Source organism: Mastacembelus armatus, chromosome 10 (assembly GCF_900324485.2).
Source record: "Mastacembelus armatus chromosome 10, fMasArm1.2, whole genome shotgun sequence".
NCBI classification, from domain to species: domain Eukaryota; kingdom Metazoa; phylum Chordata; class Actinopteri; order Synbranchiformes; family Mastacembelidae; genus Mastacembelus; species Mastacembelus armatus.
The window spans coordinates 3,739,927-3,764,312 of NC_046642.1; the positions used below are offsets into that span (position 1 = coordinate 3,739,927).

The 24,386-nt window shown below is 42.4% G+C and overlaps 2 protein-coding genes across 3 annotated transcripts in view; both read right to left on the minus strand.

The window, feature by feature from the left end:
- Window positions 1-3,295: 3,295 nt before the first annotated feature.
- Window positions 3,296-7,803, minus strand: spry1 (sprouty homolog 1, antagonist of FGF signaling (Drosophila)). Its single transcript, XM_026330660.1, has 2 exons — window positions 6,737-7,803; window positions 3,296-5,325 (listed from the first exon to the last, which is right to left on the minus strand). Exon 2 carries the CDS (start codon window positions 5,268-5,270, stop codon window positions 4,182-4,184), a length of 1,089 nt encoding a protein of 362 aa, XP_026186445.1. The 5' UTR covers window positions 5,271-5,325; window positions 6,737-7,803; the 3' UTR covers window positions 3,296-4,181.
- A 613-nt stretch (window positions 7,804-8,416) lies between these two features.
- afg2a (AFG2 AAA ATPase homolog A) overlaps window positions 8,417-24,386 on the minus strand; it is an 87,532-nt gene continuing 71,562 nt past the window's right edge. Inside the window, exons 17-18 of one of the 2 annotated variants that reach the window (XR_003297185.1) lie at window positions 9,024-9,865; window positions 8,417-8,912 (exon numbers count right to left, since the gene is read on the minus strand). Coding sequence is in view for 1 of the 2 variants with exons in the window: in XM_026330895.1 (XP_026186680.1) it covers window positions 9,695-9,865 (171 nt within the window). In the remaining variant the exon portion in view is untranslated. Of the gene's footprint in view, window positions 9,866-24,386 lie in introns of both variants that reach the window. The other variant, XM_026330895.1, reaches the window with a different exon arrangement.

The window sequence follows — 24,386 nt, forward strand, 5'->3', positions numbered from 1 at the left end:
TTTTAGTTTTATTTGCCTATTTCATGCTTTTGCTTCCACCTAAAGTTACTGAGATGAATTTGAAATTAGTTTGTGCTGCTAAAGCACCGAAACTTACACTTGAAAACACAGCTTGTGTTGTTGCATAATATCCCAGTTTCTTGGATAACCCACAGACCTCAACAGTTTTCACGAGCACTATCTCTTCAGAGGAAAATAGTCCCACATGAAAACTGTTGACAGTGAGGTCAGTGAATTATCCATAATTACCTCAACTTGGTTTCTGGAAAGACACATTTGATTTTTTAGATGTATTTTACTGCTAAATATCTGGTTTTTTCTCATTTTGGTGAACCAGTTCTTATAACAAATACTACTACGATAGTGTTGTATCTTATTTCCCTTGTATTTTTCAGGAATTACCTCATCCCTGGATCTATTTCCTACATGAACTAGTTCTGTACCACTTCATGTTTACCTTCTTCCAAAGGTGGCTGCGTGGAGCTCTCTGAGAGCCACAAAGCCTGTTGGCCTTTTCTGTCAAGCCAAGCCAAGAACAGTCTTTATAATAGGATCTCTGTTAGGTGAGAATATTGCATGTCCACGCTGAGGGGATTTTCATGTTTAAAGGTAAATTGGAGGATTACATGTTCCTCTGTGGGTTGAGAAAATTCTCCAAACCAGATCCTTTCAAAACCTGTTAAATAAACTCCATGGTGCATGGTGGTCGAGGCAAACACAAGGCTGCCTTTCTTTTTTATTTTTACTAAGATGTTTACATTTTAGATATACAAGGTTTCCCCGCTACAACAGCAGTATTTTTCTGGTATTTTAGACATAGTGAATTATAGTAGTGACTTTATCAGGACCTGCACTCAGATGTTTTATGGCTATCTAATATTTCTCTAATGTCATTTTAATCCTGCGGAGGCTGAGTGTGGATGTTGGAGCAGTTTCTAAACACATCAACTCTCACATGTGTCTCCAGCACACCAAGATCATCCAAAACCAAATATCTGAGGAGATAACTTCCATAAACTTTGGTCATCATGCTGAAGTCCAAAAAAACTGCCTTCCTTTCCAAAATCCACCACCCCCACGTTTCCCCTGATTGCTAATTTCTATTTATATGCCATGAGGGGAAATAATGAAAACCAGATGAGAAGGCGGAGGAAAGCTGAAGCAGGCCTTTTGGTGATGAATGCTGTGGAGGAGGATGACTGTTTATACAGTATCCTGCTTCACCACTGCTGTGCCGGCAGCGGTGCCCTGGCTAAGAAAAGGACTGCCCCGTAGGATGTGTGGGTTGGAGGTTCCACCATGACTCACTTGGTAGTCATGCGTGTTTGTACTTGTATGGCCCCAAAAAACCCAAAGCTGTTGCAAGGGACCCGCCAAGCCTGACAACTCTAAATAGCATTACGTGGGTGTGTGGAGCAGCTAAATTTACTCTGAAACAAGTGCAAAGAAGGGGGAGGAGGAGGAGGGTGGGGGGGTTGTGACCATTTGTACCATCGAATTACTTAATAGTGACTCAGATTTCACTTTTTTCACAGTGGAGTGGTACTCCTGCGATGAGTAAAATGTGACGCAGATGGAGAGAGGTTCACGTGGCAGGGTAACTAAAAAGAAATAGTCACAGCTCCTAAAATGTTATTTTAGACACCTCTGCTGATTAGAGCAGAGATTTAAAAGACGTGTTAAGGGCTTAACAGAGCCAGGTTCTGGAAATGGGTGGGACTAGGATCTGTTTCCTTTTTTGGCTTAGGCTGGAAAATATCAAGTAAACACTGTCTTCCTGTTCACTGCCTCTTGAATACAGTTTAGAGCTCATTTACCCCCCCCCCGATCCATACAGGAGAACTATAGTGTGACCTACAGGAAAAAAAAAAAAAAGAGGCCTCCTATTGTTTCCGATCCCCCACAGCCAGGAGCAAATGGGGTTCAAGTTGCAGCTCTGAAAGGTAACAGGAAATTGACAAATAGCTAATCCACTTTTAACTATTCAGGGCAACAAAAGGTACATTTCACCTTAAAGCGACTGAAAAGCACATTAAGTGCAGTGGGCTCATTTAGAGCAATGGCTCATCTAATGCAAACTGCTGACAAACTGGAATAAGACTGATTGCTAGTCAGCCATAGCAAATGTCTGCTCAGCTTAATGGCAGAAGCAACAAGATAGTCCCTTTGTGTAGCTAATGGTAAACATGGGGTCACATGTTTACCATTAGCTCTTTATTGGTGAATTATTATTTAGACTAAATCGGTTTTTCCTTATTACTGCTACAGATTTAACTGTGGGCTTCCAGCTTATGCTAAAGCAGGAGATTCATATTCCTGTTTAGCAAAGGTCTGAATCCCAGGATCCCAGACGTGTTGCATGCAGTACCTGAGTGCAGCATTATAGACACACTTCTGTTGTTTTCCTGCCAGTGCTGCAGCTTTCCAAACCTAAGCCACAATATATTTTTTCCTTTGTCTCAGAGAATTTCCTGGTTGCAGTTTGTGTTTCCCGAGCTGTTATTTCTGGCTGACCGACCAACTTTCAAAGTGATGATCTCATCCCCTGGGGGCCCAGAGATGGAGGTGTAGGTGGGGGTCAGTATATGGTGTTGGGGGTTGGGTCAGCAGACTTTAAAAGTGATAAATTTAGTGACAAAAAGATCTGGCCAAATGGGAGAGTGCAGATGCGGGTGGGGGGTTGGATTTGCCCCTGTCGTTGCCTTTACCACACCATAAAAGCCCAACATTGATAGCCCTGGTTTATTATCTTTGAACAGGTGGCCCCAGCTACTTGTAATAGTCGCTTTTATTTCTCAGGGCACACACTGCTGGGCTCTGCAACGTGGAGACCATTTGGGAGTTGGGGAACATCCTGATCTGAACAAGGGAATAAACTACAGCACATAGTTTTGTGGTGACTTACTGGCTGGTGAGTGGGTTTAGGAGAGCTACTTCCTGTGAGCATAACTCATGGAAATGTGGAGGCTCTGTTGATGCTAGCAGCTTTGGGGCTAATTGTGTCAATGACCTGCATTGTTTAGCTTTCAAGGTTACCGAGGAGAATCACCGCAAAGAAGCTTTCCAAGAATGTAAACAGTTGCATTCAGAGCTACAAGCTGTTTCTACTCATTGCAGAAAATTTTACCAGGAATCACACACACCCTCACACACACACATACACACGACAGGGATTTGCTGTTCACCGGTGAACTCTGACTCAAGAACACAGAACTACATTCCCTTAAAATCTGTCAATCAGAGCTTTCATTCCTCAAACTGGGTACCGTTTCTCAATCAAGACACCAGACAGTGCTATTTTTTCATTAATTAATATATTTTCTGCATTAAAGTTAACATAGTTTTCTTTTGTGCCACCCTTTAATTTTTCAGTAAGTATTTGATATTTTGTTATATTCAGACATGAGTAAATTTAAGACTGTCTCTTGCAATAAATATCATAAAATAATAGAGCTTCACATAATAAATATTTTTTACAACAAAAAAATGTTTTAACAGACATTTTTCTTTTTAAAAAATAGCCAGAATTCCTCTTATGGATTTGAGCATACAATTTACACAAAAAGAAAAAAAACAAGGGAGTATGCCACAGAATGTGTATGTAGAGTCCAGACGGGTGGAAGGACAGAAACATATCCAAGTGGAGAAAAGAAATACTATGAGATGGATGTGCTTTTGTTAATGCAACATGAGCATAGGAACCACGGTTTTAGTGTGGTAGCAACCAATATATTCAAACATACCTGCTCGCTATGAATACCAGGTAACAGCTACATAATTGCCCTACAATAGATCGTCCTTCACAGATTTGGTGAGAGGCAGCTTCCCACTGGGGACACAGACCCAGAGGAAACCACCTGCCTAAAACGGAAGAAAAACTTTTTCATATATATATGTATATAAAAAAATAGTGTTAATGAGGAACTGAGGATAGACATAGAAACAGTTAAGGCAAACACTGGTCTGTAAAAACATGGTCCTGATCCAGAAAAAATAAAAATAATTGAGTGGTTTTCATTACTCCTTTGCTTAGCTCCTTAGGGTTCCGCATGAAGGATGACAGGTGGGTGGGAGTGTTTGATAAACATTAATTTGTGACTATCATCATCATTATCACTGTCATCATACGATCCACATCAAGTGTCTCCCACGCACACGCAATCACAAACACACAGGGGCGATCAGGAAGGTTTTTCCTGGGTCTGTGGGGCCCAGTTCTCCAGTTTGCAATAGACAGTGTTGGAGTTCTTGCAGCGGCAGCCAGGCCTGTTAACCCGGTCGTAGCAGCCCTGGCACACCTTCAGACACCCCTTGACGGGTGGGTAACATAGCAGACAGGGGAAGAGTACCGACATTAATCCCATGCACAGGAAACGAGAGCAGCAGTGGGAACGTGACAACGAGCAGGGGTGGTCAGCACATGAGTCCCCCTCATCGTCGTTGGAGCAGTGGTAGAAGATGCCCTTAACCAGGCACATGCAAGTGCCATGCTCCAGCGCGCTCTCAGCAGAGCAGAGGCACTGGCCGTTGCATGCCAGGCATGAGGGCAGGCTCCTGGGAGCCGTGCAGTCGCTGCACTTGCACTTCCCACAGCGCTCGCAGATGAACTGGTGCCCGGCAGCAGCCACCACCCCGTTGCCAGCGCCAGAAAAGTCTGATTTCCCTTTGCCCAGTGGCTTGAGTGGAGCCTCTAGTGAAGGCTGCTGGATGTGAGGTCCCTGCTGGGGCTGTGAAAGGGCCTTCGGTTTGGGCTGAGTCCGAACAGGTCGCTCTGCTCGGTGGTGGTGCTGTAAGCTCATACTAGGCCTGGTAGCGGGCGAGCGTGCCAAGAGTCCCTGCTCAGAGGAGGCACTGCTGTTGCTCCCTGAACTGGCGGCACTTCCTGTGCTAGTGGAACGGCTGAGCCCCGGGGCCCGGGACCCGCCGTACTGCTGTCCTCCGGTCACAACCACCACACCACCCCCAACGTGATGGTGGTGACCTGATGGCCGGTGCTCATAATTGTTGTTCACATTGACGAGGATGACCTCGTGAGTCCTTTCTTGCTTTTCCTGTGGCCTGGGGGGCATGCGGGGTGCAGGGGGCCTCCGTACCACTGAGGGCCCCTCGGTGTACTCGTTGTTGGAGCGAATGGCCTTGATTTGGTCCAGGGAGAGAATGGCAGCATGCTGGAGCTCCCGCTCGTAATCCGACCTCTGCCGGCTCTCTAGGGAAGGCTGCTGGATCACCACTAATGAACCGCCGGGGCCATGTTGACTTTGGAGCTCCATCTGGGGGGATCACCACTTCCGACATTCACCGTGGACTTGGCATGCATCGGAAAACCTGCCAGGGAGGGTGGAGAGAGGCCGGGGAGAGACAAAGGAGAGGCAGGGAGGGAGGAGACATCATCAGACAGAGCCAAAACATGGCCTAACTGGCAAACACACACTTTTCTGATGGAAGAGGGGTTAACATAGTTCCCAGACAAATTCAAGAAAACCAAACAACCTGAAAAACAACAGTATAACAATTTAGCTGCAGCTCAACAACAACACTGATTATTACCTAGAGTGAAATAAGTAATAGGCCTGTGCTTAAATGAATCCAGAGTTGCTGTTTTCATCCTGTCAACAGGACAATATGTCACTTTTGATCCCGTTAAGTGAAGCAACACGGGAAAAAGTTGACTATTAAAAAGACTTTTTGTACCGTCTTCTCCAATAGGCACACATCTAAACTTCAGCAGACCCTACAAATACTTCCCCTCTTCATTTACATTTGTATGACTAGTTAACATTTAAATGCACCACGGCGACGAAATGAGGACACGATCCAAGGAACTAAATGTGCTGCCTCACTTAGTATTCTATTACTACACCAAAAAGGATTTCAGGGGGGGACAAAAGTACAAAAAACAGTTCCAACAAAATACAGACGTGTAGTTGAGAAACAAACCAAGCGCTGAAAGTTATCAGATTCAAACTTTAGCGCAGTTCTTTGGCGTTGATTTGACGCAAACTATTTGCCTAATACAGGCTATGTGTTTATGCGATAAACACGGGGAGGAATTTGGGTTGGAGCCTTCGGGATGTTATGAAGCAACGACGACCTGTGCACGAGGCCAAAACCTACAGTTTGCCCAAACATAAAGGCTGCTGCCCCGTGAAGCACGTACCAAACCTCACATGGACAAACGCAGCAACCTGCGCCAGAACCACCGATTTTGTTGCTTTTGCGCTTTGCAAATAAACCAAACTCTCATTATTCATGATAGTCTGGGTGTCATGGAGCGCACTATGAATAGGATTATCCGCACAGAGCCTGGTCACGGGAGAAGTCGTCGTGCGCAATAATAAAGGCAGGATCCTATAAAACCCACAGAGACGGAGAGCGAGAGACATTACAGGACGCATCCAAATAGACGGGGGAAACTTTATGAATGAAAACAACCGCCGTGGGGGAGGGGTGTTTGTTACAGCACTGCCACGGAAGGACACGGGTATGGAAATCCATCAATTTCATCATCTGATCGCGATGGATTTAACCCGCTGCGGGTGTTTTACGGTACCAACACATGGAAAACGACACGGAAAGTCCTGGTGCTTTGTGCACCAGTGTAGCAAAACATTTCTAACACTGCAGCGGAGCGTACGGAGTCGCTACGCACGCAGCTACGGTGCAACAAATAGCCAAGCGTAACATTAAACATGAAATGCAAAACAAGAGTAAAGCAGTGAGTGAGGATGAGACGTACCTATATGCAACCATCCATAACGTCGAATCCATCAACCAGCCTGTCGAAACTCCATCAACAAGAAGGGCAATGTCCTGATAATCCAAGTGCGAGTGTATCCCTGTGCGTTATTCCCTTGTCTTGGTTAGTTGTGAGAAAAGTTCAGCGCGGGCTGCGCATGCATTCGCCCCAGGACAACGCAAAGTAAATCCACGGCGTAATTCTGGAGAGCTGCTGCGAACTTTAAGCAACACAACCCAGTTATAGAAGTCCCGTAGGAACTGTTGCAAAATAACAACAGCGCAAAAGCGTTTCGGGGGAAATAAAATCAAAAGACAGATTCAGCTTGTATCCAAAAACCGATCCTGTTCTCGCTCCTGCACAGAGCTGAGCTCGAGCTCTGGGCTGTTGCGTACAGTTGCAGGGAATCTGCGCTCTGGTGGAAAAAGCGTCGCCGGGTCGCTGACGGTGGTGCCCTGTCTCCAGCTCTGCGGGCCTGTTCAGCACTGAATGAATGGAGACGCGGGGCTCAGTGTTTGCTCAATAAGCCAACTCCCATTGGCCATTCACTCCACTGAAAAAGGATACATCGCATCCGCTCCTGATTCATTGGGCAGATGTAGATGGCCAATGGCCGGGCGAGAGCGATGTGTGCACCAGTTAAGGTGGAACGGCTTTTTATTCTGCGTTGGCTGCAATGAGGGGGCTCAGGAAAGGAAAAGACTACGAGTTTCTCCTCTTGTGGGTTATGAATAATGATGTGAATAATCTTTAACGTGACTAAAACAGTGTAACAAACAAGACACTTGTTTATATTCTTGCTGATTCGTCATTTTGAGTTCAGAGGTCATGTTTTCCTACAAGTCACTCAGCGACAAATAAAAGCTCGATCATTATTTAATCATTTTTCCTCTTTCTGAACTGAAACAGCACATAGGCCCGTATCATAAAATCTATTCTGAGCGCTGTGTCTATAGCTGAGAGCCTATTTCTACTAATAATCATGTCACAGTAAAGACACTGCAATGTTATTATAGTGATCACAGTCATGCAGCTCATGGTTAAGATATAACACAAGGAAGAAAACCTACAGCTCTAATCATCTAATCGATGATATTAGAAACGGCTCCTGGTGCTTTTTAACATGCGACTGATCCTCTGGTGACTCATGTTTATTAATAAAGTCATGAAAAGAAGAAATTAAATGATTGATTAAAAGTGTCTCCTAAACAGGAGCCTGGGGACTTTCAGTGATCGGGCAAAGTTGTTATTTTCTATAGCGTTCACCGTTCACGACAACCAGGTGTATTAACTGAAACCCAAAGTTGATAAAGCTTCACTTGGGCTTCATTACAAGACCAAAGCCCTATTTTTAAACGACAACTGTGAGTTTACGGACAATTCCGGGAGGGAGACATCCTCTCAGGAATCTTCCCATTACGCACTTACGCATGTCACCAGAGGAACGAAGACGCAGGGTGATGAGTCTGCAGCCTGAGTAACCCTGGTGTGGACATTTCCCCATCATTTGATGGGTTTCAAAGGTAGATTTCTTTGGATGGGGGAGGTGGAGGTGGTGGCTGGAGATTTTCGCTAGTCCCGGACCACCTTAAGAAGAAAGCAGTCCTGCAGCCGGAGGAAAGACACCCCACCCCACCCCCCTCATTCATGCCACCCCCTCCACTCTGTTCTTGACTGTCTGGTTTGATTGGTGTCGCGGATGCGCTGCATCCGGATCCACGAGAAAAGGAAGTTCAATACAAAGTCAATTTATCCTATTCAAATGGAAAAATCAATAGATGAACGACCCCGGTGCCACTCCGGGTCAGCAGATGCTTAAAAAAGAACAGGAGAAAAGGCCGAGCAGAGCGAAGGGACTGCTGAAGTGACGCTGTGGCGCAGTAGACTAAAGTTGTTTAAGCTGGGTGTTAAAATTCAGCTTCTTGGTGCTAGAGCAAATCCTGTTAGACAACAGATGGCCGCCTGGATCCCTGCTCTCAGTGGTCGGAAGTGCGGACCGAAATCTCACGATTACAGCAATTAGCAGATTTTCCATGGATGCATGTGATGAATATTCCAGCCGCGGCTGCTTTTTTCGCCCCGTTGATATAAAACAGTGGTTATCCCATACAAAGGGGGGTTCAAGAACCATAATGGGTCTTGAACGGGGTCCACGAGGTCTCCACAGGCTGCACCTCTAATTAACACAATTGATAGTGTTAGTGTGGGAGGAACACGTGTTTTCAAACTGACTTATTTCTCTATGGGTGTGAGGTCGAATCTGTTTTTTCTGCAAACATTAAAAAACCTGAGCAGAAGCTGCAGCTCTTCCAGCTCCTACAAGGCCATAATGTTCCCCCATAGAGACACAGCGGCACTGAAAACAAGAGAAAAATGGAAATACAGAGTAAAAAGTGACAAGTGCATGGAAAGTCTTCAAACCCAGTGAAAATCTGATCACAGCAAAGTGAATTTCTGCACTGAATAAGAATGTCTTTAACAGACTCAACCAGAAAGGACATTTTTTGCTAAAATCTGTGTATTAAACAGCCTTTTCTGCTGTAACCTCAGTATCTACCACTTTAATTCACCACTTTTCCTTTTTCCTGCAATGTTCTTCTGCTCTGAAAAAGACAATGAATATATAAATAATGTTTTTAATACATTACTATAATTTTATATGATCAAATATTAAACCAGCCAAAAAATAATATTAGAGCATTTTTGGGAACTACTTTTCTGTCTGGGATGATGGTTTCTAAACGTAAAAAAAAAATTATTACATTTCCTCTAATCAAATCTTGATCAGCAGCTAGTTGGCACAGTGCGGGGAGAATTTACCAATATTCAGCTGGACATGTCAGTTTCTTATCATGTTAGTAACCTGTCCGGCCGACCGGGGCAGCTGAAATACCATACTTTTAAGATATTACAAAGAAAATGAGTTCCTAAGTTTTGACTCTGTCCATAGCAGTGTGGTCAGAAGAAGCTGTGTTGCCGCTGATAGCTGATATACGACTGGATGAGAGAGTCTGGGATCCGGGGCTTCACAGTGTTCAGGGCACTTTCGAAGTGTCTGGCCTCGATGTGCTGAGCTTTGATGTCCTCTTGTAGGGCGAGGAGGGCGGCCTCTCTGCATACTGCAGTTATCTGGGACAGGAAACAGACACAGATATTCAACTGTCAGGCGGCGACGTCCAAACGCTGAACACCACTGAATCATGTGAGCAGCCACAGTTACAGGCCCATCGACTTCAACCATAATGCCTATAACACAGTTCAACAGCAGTGGGGGCAAGACGACATTTGATCCTCTAAGGAAATAACGACAGAGGATTATCATCTAAAGGACTAAAGTACAATGTCTATTTATTAAAATTATCGTATGAAAAAGGTGGAACAAGAGTTTAAGGAGGTCTTAAAAAGAAATATAGTCATATGAAATGTAATGGTGGACACATCTTACAAGTTAGCAGGAGCTGACAGTTACATTAATGTCATGAGTAGAAATTATACCTAAATTTTTCAGAGACCAAATACAGACTATTATAGAAACTACCCATGAACTTTAGTAGAACTTTTAATTTTCTACAACTAGACTGCAGCTGTGAATAAGGTTCAGAATTTAAAATGGTTGCATGCTCCTGCAGTATACTGTAGTCACTTTACCTGGTATTTATTTATTTATCCAGCGATGTCCATATACTGTACATACCCATAGGCACATATTGTACACACTTATAGTTTTTGTAGCTTTATAGTTTTATTCCACTCAGTATTTGTTAATATTTTAGGTTTTTATTTATCTCACATCTTTGCTACTTCTGGCACTTTGCTGTATACTTGTACTTTGCTGTTGCAACAATGCAATTTCAGTTTTCTTATCTTATCTTATCTTAGTTAACCTACTATTTTAACTGTACTGCAATGTAACAATACTTTGGTAGATAAAACTGCCCCGGCCCTTTAACTCAACTAACACATTTATTTCTGCCTCCAGATCAGCTCTTTCAATGAAAAATGTCTGTTTAACCAACATTTTCTGAGCTGCCATGCTGAAACTGTAAATACAGTAGTCCTCCTGCAGCACTGATGCAATTACACAACGGCTGACATGGAGGAGTGCTGACGTCAGAGCGGGTGACCTTTGGGAGACATTCTGCACAAGCCAGAGGAGTGACTCACTTCCGAATCGGTGGCGATGGCTGATGAAGGCCAGGCACCTTCCCCAGCAGTGCCACCCTCCTCTCTTCCTAGAAGTATAACTTCGTTCTGAGCCAGCGTGGCTCACACAACTCTCTGCACCAACAGCCTCATAAAAAACTACTTGTCGGTACAACCGCTGATGATGTCTGCTGGGAGAAACCGTTGGCTGTTTAACATGCACTGTATGCTGCACTGTCCCTTCACACTGGATGCACCATCCTGCTGTTTTGCACAATGTGCATAAATAAACAACTGCTGTGAAACTAAATCACTGCCAACTGTCAGCAAGTGATGTCAACAGATTGAGAAGTTCTGCCTTTACATTAATGAAAAAATGCTACACAGGCTTTTTAGTTACAATAGAGCTAATTATTGTCACCTTTTATTAAAAAACTCACCTAATAAAAAATACTAGTTATTGATTAATTAAACAATGGTGTCTATCAAGGCACAGTGCTGTTTTTAATATGGAGAATTATGATAAAGATAAAGCAGAATCTTGGATGTCCATGGAAAATAAAAGCTTTTGTTTCTATTATTCCCTTGGGTCTGCTGGACCCAGCTTGAAGTAGCTACTGTTCGCAGCCTGCTAGGTTAGTAGACTTATGAGTGTGAACATGAAAAAAGGGTCAGGGATGTTACTAAGCTTTCAAGTACAGTGTCAAAATTGCAAATTGTCAGGTTGCTTGGTTTTGGATGTAGCAAAGACAGACCAAAGGACATTTAGCCTACACAGTCGTTCATGTCTGAAGTTGACAGTGTGTGATGGTAAAGGGGCAGAGTCTGATTCCAAAAGTCCAGATTCCATTTTTACCATCAATATGTTTAAAATATATATATATATATTCAAAAACATCAGTAAGATGACATCATCTGAAACAGATATTATATATGGACACAGAGGAGACAGGAAAAAACAAAGAGAAGGTTGCCAACATGATGGCCATGGCTTCTTTCAAGGCTAGAGAGTCAAATGAGGGGAGATGGCTGTTTGCTCGTGCTCCGGCTCAGCTAGCATGCTCGGCTCAGGACAGGTGCTTTGCAGATGTCAGGATGTGAGGCTCATTTTCCCCATTCTTCTTCTGTTTCAAGCCAATAAGCAACATGATTTAGGCAGGGTAAACACACAGGGCTGGGTTAATTTTGTATGAGGGCTTCCCATCATTCAGGTAATTTGGCCTGTCACTAATAATGATGCAAAACAATGAGGCCATGTATCCCAGTTCCCTGTTTACAAATGCAGTGAGGGCGAGCGAGGTCGGAAAGGAGTCGCTGAGAGAGAACGAGACACATGCCACATGCTGAACAATGTGATTTACTGTAATTTCCAAGCAACATCCATAAACAGGAACCGACAAACGTTGCGGCACAATCAAACTGTAATTTCTTATTTACGTTCAAACCTGACTTACAGGATATGTTAGACTCCCCGTGTCTCAATCTCACTATTCAACGGTTAATGATTAGCTGGTTGTTTACTTCTACACCATAGCTCAGGTTTATTAAGAAAGGGAAAAAATGTCTGAAGCTGCCGTGAAGTACACGGATGTGGCATGTACACACACACATGCACTTATACACACACACACATGCACTTACATACACACACGCACACACACAGGACCCTACATTCATGCTTACTGGGTTTATGAGCTAGCCTGTGAAGGAGATCAACAAGCCAGTGTTTCCTGCTGTGTGTTTGCCTGCGCAGGCCTTGAAAAAAATATAAAGCCACAAAGGCAAACAAGGCGAGCAAAAGAGCCAGTTTGTTTGTAAACGTGAAGGCATTTCTAGACCGGAGCCAAAAGTCCCACGCTGACCCCCCCTCAAGCACCACCTTGATACCCCTAAATGCACCCACCCGTCCCTTAAAATGCAACCTACCACCCCTTAAAGACGGGCCTCCCGGGCTTCAGACAGGGAAAAAGAGGAGGAAGGAGGAAACTGCAAATGCACAGAAATAAGATGTGTGTGCTTGTGTGTCTGTGGAGTGTGTGTGTGTTTGTGGGGGTGTGTGTGTGTGAGGGGGTGCAAAGAGTGCTGACTTGTGGCAGGCCAAATAAATTACAGATCTCTCTCTCTCTTTTTTTTAAATTTTATTGCAACGCAGGCTTTATTTTTCATTCCGTTCATAAATTATGTCAGCAATCACTTAAATATATGGAGAGGGCGAACGCCGAGTTCCTGGAGGTGGCACGTAGCCAGGCGACGCTAGGCAAAGCAAATGAGGAAAAAAAAAAAAAAAAAAAAGAGTAATCATCAAGAGATTCTCAGTTTGGAGACGAGGTAAAACTTGCTGACTCAAGATGACTCAAAAGTCGGCCTGATACTGAGTCAAAGAGAGGGGTTTTGATGACAAAGCAGAAAATGTTTGAAGCAACAAATTGTAAGCTGTTCTGCTTCAAGTTAAACAGAAGTGCCTGTAACAAATTTCTGAAACAGTCACTGAATCGTGGTCTTGAATTTATTCATTCAGCAGATGTTTTCCGGATGATACAGACATTCTTGGTAACACCAAACTGCTCATACTGTAAATCTCCAAGGATCCTCTCAGTATCATGAGACAGGTCTGCTGGGATCTAGACTCTGTGTGTCAGTAGACCTGGTATCAGAAAGAATCCAAACATAGCAGTCATCTTATGGAAGAATACGTATTTCTGGAAAAATGACCCAATGTCATTCAAGGGCTTGTTCTGGATCCAGTCCAAAAAGGCGGACCCCATCAGACCTCTACCTCACGCAGTTGAAACTGGGAGCCACCTGTCACAGCCAGTCCTGTACTGATGACCACTGAGAGGCTGCAGTGAGTAACTAAGGCAGCTGATGCCTTGCTCAAAGGCACACTAAAAACAGGGTTATGGGCAAAACACATGACGTCATCTGACCAGTGACACTGGTGGCAGGTTAATAATGCACACTTTCTGGAGGCTAAAGTCCTTGTACCACCGCCACCACCAGCAGAAATGTTGGGAATCCTTGTGTCATTCATTCCACCATAATTAAATGTCAGCAGAGCCTCTCAAACCACAGAGCTTTTAAATGGGTCACTGGAAAAGTGATAGATAGACTATTGGTGCTCCCACCACATCCTTCTTTCCACATATTCCTCTAATGACAAGTTTCCCCCTGGTGATTCTCAAACCAAGGCTCATATGAATCAACATCCAAACACACACACACACACACACACATTTCTACACACTAACACTTACATAAGGATGAATGCAAAACGATGCAGGCGATTTATCACTTCTCTACAGAATTGACAGGAAAAGTCATTTAAATCTCTGTTTGAACTTCAAGTGGACTGCAGGCTTCTCCCAGACTAGACAAAGCACTGAAGAAAAACCTTCCGCAATGTTGTCGACGTATCGAGAGACAGGTATTAAAAGTAATCAAGTAAATCAATGAACCAACTCAGTGACCACAGCAATTTTATTCACTTCTACTGAATATAAAGTTACAGCAAAGAGTATCAATAGTGTTTCATATTTTGATTCAGATGTTTGGATATTAAACTCTATAACTACTGACTTCATTAATAGTCCTAAATCACTTATTTATGTATTGGTAAGAAGCCATTTATATGACCTTTTGGGTCACCGAACCCCCCTTTGACCATGTTCCAGGAAATAACTGCAGGGCATCTGGACCAAAATCCATCTAGTAACAACTCATTAACATTTACACCTGCAGACTCGATGGACCACTGTACACAAATCCCTTTATTAAAAACTCACTACCCTTTGTGGCTCCATTACTGGCAAATATTTGCTCTCAGCTCATTAACAAAAGTACAAAAAGACATGATTTTTAATGACTTTTGAAATGACATGAATTGTTTGTTAGAAAGTTGGAGCCAATATGCTTTATTAATATATTAATAAATATTCAAAACTTTGTGTTTTATTGGTGATTTTAAGTAGTAAACTTAGGGGCATTTATTCAGGATTATTACATAGACTCGGTAGTTTCACTTACATTTTATTTAATCATTAATAAAGCACAATGGATCTAACTTATCAATACGCCAGAAATGACAGATGCAAATAACATCCTTAACAGCAACATTATTCTTAAAGTTTGAAAGATTAGTAATGATTAAATAACAATAAAAAAAAAACTAAAAACCCCTTAAGAAACTATACCTTACTCTATCAACTTTGCATCAGTTTAAAGTTCTAGTGCTGTGACAGCTGAAGTCTGAGGGTTTCAGTCAGTGAAGCCATTTTAATGGGGTTAGGACACGAGGACGTGCATGTGCCATGCAGGGGCTCAGGCCTGCAGGCCCTCCAGCCATTTGGGTGCCACAACAGGAAACCTTAGATTCAACAGCGACTCTCATGCTCCACTGGTCACTGCACTGCCCTTCGCTTTGTAGCCACAACTACACACTATTTCATGCAGCTTGAATGCACACGAGCTATACCGTGTTGGACATACGTACTGTGGGTAAAGTGATATACTACAGCACATCCAGCTCTCTATGTGAGGTCCTGTTGTCCTTGTAAGACAAGACAACACCAAACTTTCATGACTCCGGAGAGAACGTTAGGCCGGAGCAGCAAACGGTAACAATATATAGCAAAGAATAACAGAATATAAATAAGAACATAGCGAAGTGGGGGTTAAAGAAACACACCTGACACTCTTCAGCACTGGCACATGTCAGGCAAAAATACATGAGAGGAATAAAAACTAAAAGGAACTAAAACTAAAAATGGGCAGCATCAAAATTCAAACAGATGTACAATACCTCCGAAATAAAGGCTCAAAATAAGGTCACAACACACAGGGTACATAACATGTGAAAAGTGTCCTGGTGGTAAAACTAATGGTGCTACAGAGGAACATAAGCAGAGCACAGTTAGTGTATGCATTGTGAAGAGGAGCACAGAACTTGCAAACCCCAAACACAGCCTGGAACACCTCTAAAATCTTTCACAAAATAACTATTCAAAGCCAAAGTCTCTCTGCACTGTTTCCCCAGAGGAGGTGAGAAGGGGCAAGTGCCATGAGACAACCTGTTCAGGGCGACAGAAATAAACCCTTCTCAAGAGGTGGAAGAGGAGAAAAAAAAAAAAACCTTGAAACTGGCAGCACATACCAACGTTCTCAGGTCAAATCTGTCTGGTGTACTTTTCGCTTCCTACTTCAACAAAGGCGCTCAGTGAGTGTATCAGACGGACTTAATGAAGGGCTTGTTAGTCGGGCTACCGGCAGCAGATCCACTAGACCCAGAGTGTGTGTGTTTACTATCAATCCACCCTTGTGTCTACAGTGGGCTACATCCAGTCCTCCCCACCTCCCTCCTCCTGCCTCACCCCCCTCCCTCACATACAAACGGACACATTTACAGGAACAAGCTGCCTCCCCTCGTCACCCACCTCCTCCCTGCCTCCCATAAAACCTCTCCTCCATCAATCCACCATACTCTGTAGTACACACACACACACACTGAACAGACATACAGTAAGATATACTGAACGTTACATGCACATAGATAAAAAAAAATCAAGCTAAACAGATATGTATAATCACACATTCATGTACATACACACACCCATCACCACATACTTACATGTGCTATATATGCATACATGCCTCATGCAAACATGCACAATCTTTCATGGGGAACTACTGCACAGAGCAAACACATGTCCGTTTGCTTAATTAGCAGCTCACCATTTAACACAGATATCACTAACAGCTTATTGTGATGCTTTTATGGTTTAGCTTTTAGCTGAAAGGCAAAAAAACAAAAAAACAAAAATAAAATCGAATGCAGCCACTATAATCAATATTCAGTGGGATTCTGCAACTACTGTATTACTGAGGGAATTAAATGATAGATCAAGTGTTGTGCAAGCACAGTGCCGCCACTTGCGTAGTACTTACATTTTTATAATTTTAATGTGCAGTTGTTGACAAACAAACAAGGAAAACAGCAAATCTTTACATCTGAGGAGTTAGAATTAACAAATATGTGGCGTTTTTTTCTGAAAGACTGATTTGAAAGATTAACTGATTATATATATATATATATATATATATATATATATATATATATATGTTGAACCCCATGGTGAATCATCGAGAAGTAATTTTGGTTCTCCTGCGCACAAAATGAAAAAAAAAAATGAAAATGATACAGTAAGTAGCATATTGCTTAACTTGACGCCAACAGAAACACATAAGAAAAGAGTTTCAGTTGGCTAAGCTTTGGCCAAACCCAAAGTAAAGCAACATTACAAAAACAACAGCGTGGATTTGAGAAGTTTAACTGAATACACAGATGCTTGGAGCACAGTCCCACACACGTAAATTATTGGACAGGTGATATCGAATGTCAGAGATATTGGTTCTAATATGATGCTTATGCATATATTAACCTTAATGACACCCCAGCACCATCACCCCTTCATGTAATAAAAGAAGCCATCCAGTTTTCAGAGAGCAAAATATATAAAGGCAAAAGACATCGGGGGTGCAAAGCCTAAAGTCTCAGCCAGAAATCAAATGTTTCATCCTCCAAAAATGGCAAAGAATAAGCGTCTACAGTGACATGCCCCTGCCAAGAGAAACAAGGCCCGACCATAGGCTGCCTGTGAAACCTATTTATTTATTATATTACAAGAGGGAGGTGAGGTTAATCAAGAAGGAGGAGTCACGTGGGCAGGAAGGGGGAGAACGGAAACATGGCACATGATCATAAATAGAGTGGAGTGTGTGAACCGTAGATGAACATGCACATGCTTGTGCTCTGGCAGAGGAATTCGGTCTGATGATGAAAGTGCGATCGTGGGCCTTTTCCTCAGCCTATGTCTCAGCTGAGACAACAGAGATAAAGAGGGGCAGATATCAGCAAACACAAACGTCTGTATGCTCGAGCAGAAACGTGCAGGGTTGAAGAAACTGTCTATAACTTTAATATTGCTATAGTATGTTCTAACAGTAATTTCACACTGCTGTTTGTATGGTCTACTTAGTCAAAATCAAATACCTTACAATAAAATACACTGATTTAGTTTCTTCATTAGTTGTAATCTATTAATCCATTAAATTGCAGCTTTATGTGACAGTTACACTGGTTACACTGTGTGTGTGTGTGTGTGTGTGTGTGTTGCACAGTTCTTTCGCTACTAGCATCGCCTGGTTCCTGGATCAAAGTTGTATTTTTGATACTTTTGTGTATTTTTGTCCAATTTCTTTTTGCCATTAACTTAAACTTAAAGACAAACAGGTGGTTCTTTGGCTTCGTATAGTACGATGAGGAATCTGCGCTGAGGAAATGCAAATGTTGTGACAGTAAAGACTCAGTGTGAGACATATTTTCTAGCCACGCAGGAAATGTTTCTGATCAAAGTGGAGGGGACTCTGTTACTCCATGACTCACTGGTAATGTAAGTGACAGGCTGACTTTTACACCGAAACCCCCTACGAAAGCTGCCTAATAACTTCCATGTCAGGCGACAAAGTGTTATTGTTTTAGGCCCCTACACACTGTATGTTTTGCAAAGGCTGATGAGGGACAGCACCTGTGTTGGGGCTACACAACCTATGGTTGTCTGTGTGTGTGCGTGTGTGTGTGTGTGTTTGGGGGGGGGTAATAGTTGGGCCTTGCATTTAAGGGCATATTTGTCCTTGCCCCTTAATCAGGTGAATGAAAGCTCCACATTCCCTAGTCTTGGGGAGGCAGGGATGGCATATTTACCAAACACACCCACACTGAAGGGACCTGGAGACTCAGCTATGTGTGTGTGTGTGTGTGTGTATGTGTGTGTGGTAATGTCAAAGTCGGTAAAACTCCACCTGTGTGAGGGCTCCACTGAAATGTTCTTTTTTTTCTGTTTACTCCATAAAACACACAGTACCTGCATACATGCAGTAAGTGTTCACATAATACAAGTGTGAACAGCGTAGAAATACTGTGTCATACAACATCTAATCTACTCAGGACCTGGAAAAAGCTTCTTTTTGATCACAGAGCAGCCTGTGGATTATTCAGAGTAACTATGATCTTTTAACTGGACACTAATATTGCTGATGAATTCTAATACTTTAAGCAAAACAAACATGGGTCTAGAGGCAGAAATCTCAAAACAGGCTAAATGCAACTAAGATTTTAGCTCTTAGTGGCTTTTGCTTTGAGACGTCAGAGATCTTCTTTAGACCTGAACCAGACCAACACCTCTAAAATAACTTTATAGTTCATCTACACTATCCACCATGAGCTACTGGTTATGTCAGCCCAAGTAAGGCTATCCATATTTATATTCAATCAGAAAATATATACAAATTCAAGGTTTTATTCATGAAAAATATGTTTTAGATGTTCTTTATTAAATGCACATAGGCATTAAATATCATGTCAGTATCCCAGAATCAACACGCTCTGGGTAAAATAAACATTTTAGAGCTAAACTGTCCACTTATATAAGAGAAACTGAATTAATGGTGTGTCTGTGATCGTGTGTGTGTCTTTCTTGGCTCCACTGTCATTTTCTATTTTTATTAGCTACTTTCAGGAGCCTCCACTTTGCCCTTTCTCTTTGACTTTTGCCACCCACTTATATTTTCCAGCTTGCCCCAGGGACAAAGAACAACTGGCATGTCAGAGGACTCATATCTACTAGAAAAAATTCAATTTGCACTCACCATGTACTTGCAGAAGAACCACATGGGGATTTTATATATAAAAAGTAAAACGAGGGCCAGTTGGAGCCATTTCCCTCTCAGCCATCATTGGCTTTTGCAAACCACCACAGCCTGCTGGCTGAAGTGGAGAGGGAAATCTTTTCTTTTTGTAACCTTTATTTAACCTGCACTGTCGACTAAGAGCAACATATCCACAATGACATGAGGCAAAAGGGTCACAGGAGAGGAAGTGACGCAAAGTGTTTCACGCTTACAGAGTTACAGAGGTGTGAAAGCCTTTTTCCCTTGCAGCCTTTGTTGAGTTGTTGACTGTTTTCCATGTCTTTTTTCTGAGTGGCAGTGAGGCTGCTTCTGTGGTCAGCCACACAGAATAAAATACTCACACACACTCGACTAGAGGTTAAACCATATTTTGGAAAAAATCAATGCCGACTTCAAATACACACATTCCACCCAAGCTGCCATTTGATGATAATAGCAGATCTTTTCTTCTTCTAGAGCCCTGGTGTAGATCGGCCCCATACAGTGTGTATATAACTATTATTCGAACAGCAACACGTTTTGTTGATGCACTTTTTTGTGTCTGTGTCCCTGGTGATAAAAATCTTTGCAGCAACAACAAATACCTGGTCATAAATCAGACAAACGACACGCACAGCCAGAGGAGAAACAGCCACGACCACAACAGGTGTTAAGAGGAAACCATCTGTTTTCCTGTGAGGGTGGTTTTGCTGTGTGTGCGTGTGGGTTGTGGCGTGTGTGTGTGAGTATTATTAGACAAGGCATTATTTGTGATCAAATTCTTTTATGTCTTTTCATCATCGAAAACAACCCTCTGCAAAACCACATATCTGCTTAGGCTTTTCTTTTAAAAGATAGGATTTAACAAAAAAATCACTTTGTCCTTTAGCTGATGCAAAAATGCATGACTTCTTAATCAAGTCGCAACTTAACATGTTGACTTTGTTGACAAGAAGCTGCAGAGGTGCTCAGTAATCTAGAAAGGGATAATATTAAGCATCACAAGCAGAGCATTGACGTCAAGCCAGCCTGTTGATCTGCCTGATTTGTATGCCCTGCAGTGGAACAGACTTGTCCTGCCAGTGCGAAAAAAAAAAAAAAATAGAGTTAAGAAAACAATTGCGCCAGTGAGTTTGAATGGCTGTCAGCCAAGCGTCTCAGACACCTGGCCACGGACCAAACAGCTCTCCCCCTGTTGGAGGGAAAAGACCCACCGCTATGGAGGTCGCGGTCGGTCAAAGGCATCTGTGACTGAACACAAAGTTATTCTGATATGGCTGAATGCTGCAGCTTGAGGTTTTATTAAAATGCCTCAACAACCGCCCTCCACTTCTATGGAGATGGATGTTACGACACTGTGCGGGAGGGCAGGCGGTGGGGTTGGCACTGCGACATCAGCTCAACCTGTTCTGCATCTAAACAGCAACTTCCAGTTCTGTTCTCCCTGCGCTCATGCTAGGAAATCCTGATTTTTCTTCTTTATTTCAACAACTTGTCAACATGTACCAACTGCTCTTTGCTGTGGTGTTTTCACACAGCACTTCCTGGAGGTCACCTGTCAATCAGACACCACAGGGAGGTCTGTAACATCTGCTGTTAATGAAGTTTCTGTAAGTTGTGTACTCAGTGACTATCATTACTTGTTTTAATGACTCAGTTCCTTTCCTGTTGATTCCAAACAAACCATTCAGCGGAAAACGGGGTTTTTCCAGGGAAAGAAGACCTCGGTGCAAACAGAAATAGTTTCTTTAACTGGTCAACCAAGAGTAAGAAAGACTAGAAAAATAAACATTTATCAGTGATAACTGTATGTTTTCACTAGTTTCTGGGCTGGAGACTCTAATCCAAATCATCTTTCAAAGAGCCAGCCTTTGTGTTATCCTCATAACTGAACTGCTCTTTTGCTTTACCTCATTATTCTTTCTGATATCATGTTTCTGTAGTTTTCTGTGCTACAGGCAGTTTATTTTTCCCTAATCAATCACTAGCAAGTGATGTAAACATCTTTATTCCGGTTCCTAGACTTACAACAACCGACACAGTACCAATCTCATTTACACAGTTTTATTAAGATTATTTCTCTAGTCTCAGTGATCCTTCTGAGTTTGTTTGGACTTACATCATATCATTATCATATCAATACACACACAGAAAACAAAAAGCACTCTATCAAACCTATAAGGACCTCAGTTTTTCAGTAGGGCTACAAACTGAGCCTGAAACTGACTTGATGCCTGTGACAGCGTGCAATAAATCTTTCAGGTCTTTTCCTGTCAGGGCTTGATCATAAATAGAAAAAACAACAAGAGATATGACGCAGCATCGCACCTTTCTTCAGGAGCAAGTTAAGCTCTCCTCCTTCGTGACAACACCACGATTACAGTATCAAATGTTGCTTCTGTTTGGAGAAGGGATGGAGAGCCGGCAGCAATTTTCTGGGCTGAGTTGTGATGTGAAGGTGTTTGCTGTGTGTGTGTGTGTGTGTGTGTGTGTGTGTGTGTGTGTGTGTGTGTGTGTTTGATGGAGGGTTTAGTGGGGAGGTGTGAGTTGGAAAAGCAGATGTCACTCTGGGCAGGTAGGAAGACAGGTGATTTTAACAACTTCTAGCTCCAAGCTGACAACAACTGCATCCTCCTGCATGACCCCTGACCTCCTCCTCCTGACCCTGGCCCCCCTTCTAAAAGCCAGTCTGAAATGGCAGGAATGTAATTAAAGTCACAGCGTCAGGTAGTCTAGTGCATTTTAAAAGACCAGAGGTGCATGGCTAAATGATCAGAAACATTCACATCAAAAGATCACAAGTATTTTTACATGTCAGTTGCACATTGCAGCAGCGTCAGTGCAGACCTACACACTGTCGTGCACCGTAAGACTATAAATGATCGATCAATCAATACAGTCGACTCTGGAGTGCTTCATCTCTCCACGTATTATGACTGCTTCAAATTTTAGAGGGGAACAGAGAGAATCATGGTAGCAAAGAGCACTAGCAGGACACAACAAAGAAAACTACTACTATTACTCCTGGAGCATAATTTAATTGCATATGCTCAGTGTGAACTAGGGAAGCTGAGACTGCAACACACAACACTCCAGACCAAATCTCTTAAAGCTTCATGATGACACCTGCTGCAGCTGACAGGATTTGTCACGCAACTGCAAAGCCTCCATAGGGCCAGGTGACAGACAGGGAGAGATGGAAATGCAATCTAAGAAAGCAAGCGAGAACATGAACGCGTCAGTGTACACTATAAGGTATGAAAATTGAAAGTGGACTCTGCTTAGTGGCCTCCAGCTTCAATAAGCATCTTGCTATAATTTATGAGGCCCCCCCTTCGTCCAACTCGCTCTCTGATAGCGTGGGCTTGACGTACGGCTGACCGATGCTCGCCGGCTGGGGCTCACCCAGCTGCCTACTGCATTAAAAGTTAGCGTACCAAGTGAAATAACATGGCTCAGTGCTCTGTCACACAGAGATGGAGAGTTCCAGCTATTCTCAATGTCCACACCAAAGAGAACGCTCATTCCACCCAGTTATATAAGTTTTCATATTTTCCAGAGGCTCTGCAGTAGAGGAGCTCACTGTCATTAAAAGAGTTTCCATATCCAAATATAACAAATAATATATATTACTGAATAATACTGCATTTTGTAAACAACATAAGCCTACAGGCTTCAGCTGTTATTTTACTAAGTCACAGGATTAAGACCAATGTTTGGTATCAATTTAGATAAACACCAATTCCACAACATAGGAAACACAATAATGAACAACTTTCTGTAAGTGATGTTCTCATATTCATGTCTATTATTGTATCTCAACATATATATCTACAGGGCATTTTTGCATTTGTTGGTGAGATTCATGTGTTTGCTGTTTATAATTTTTAAAATAACATCTTAAAATAATAAAAAGTCAATAACATAAATCTTGGGTGACGACTTGATTTTAAAAATGCTGGTTGCAGTGTAAACTTGCTGTAGTTTAGGATGTTACTGCTGTCTTTCAGTCAGAGTCCCTCACATATACAGTATGTCACTATCTATTACCAAACACAGAAGGTCAACATTGCAAGACTATCTCATTTACTGTAAACACTGATGACCAGTGTCTTCCTGAAGCAGGAAATACAAACAGTTTTAGATTTGTGTGAGGAAATAATCCAGGTGAAAATACAAAAATCTGCATTTTTTTAGTAAAAAAATATAATTAATAATATAATATAATAATATATTATAATAATATAATATATATATAATATAATTCATCGCCTTTCAACTTAAAAACAGTTTCTCTATCATGCTGAAACATATGATATATTACAGCCAAATGCTGTAAATGCATGTGGCTTGATGTTAAAACTTCAGAGCGAGTAGAGCAGCCAGTCAAGATGTGACGGTCACATGCAGTGTGTTTGGACATTCGCGTGTTTATTTACTTGTTGATTTCTTGCATTTGTCCCTTGGTGCACCTTTCTTGTAAACACAGCATTATCTCCTGTACTGCGTTGCTGTGTTATCTGTATCCTGTTTTTTCTCAAACTTCCCCTCTGTGATCAGGCGAGTTTAAAGTTTCATCTAATCTAATTTGATCTATACCGTTGGTATGTAAAATATAATAAGTACACAGGTGAGACTTTGCTTTTTTTCCACCTGTGAACTCTTATCAGCTCGACTGTGGCATGTCTTTGAATTTTTGTGGGGTTTCAAGAACTCGGTGGCAAGTGACTGCAAACCTCCATTCCACAGATGAGACACTATATGAGAAACCCCGATGTCAAACCCA

Excerpts from the sequence above, each read along its gene's own strand:
- spry1 (XM_026330660.1), bottom strand. The coding sequence starts at position 5,270 with ATGGAGCTCCAAAGTCAACATGGCCCCGGCGGTTCATTAGTGGTGATC.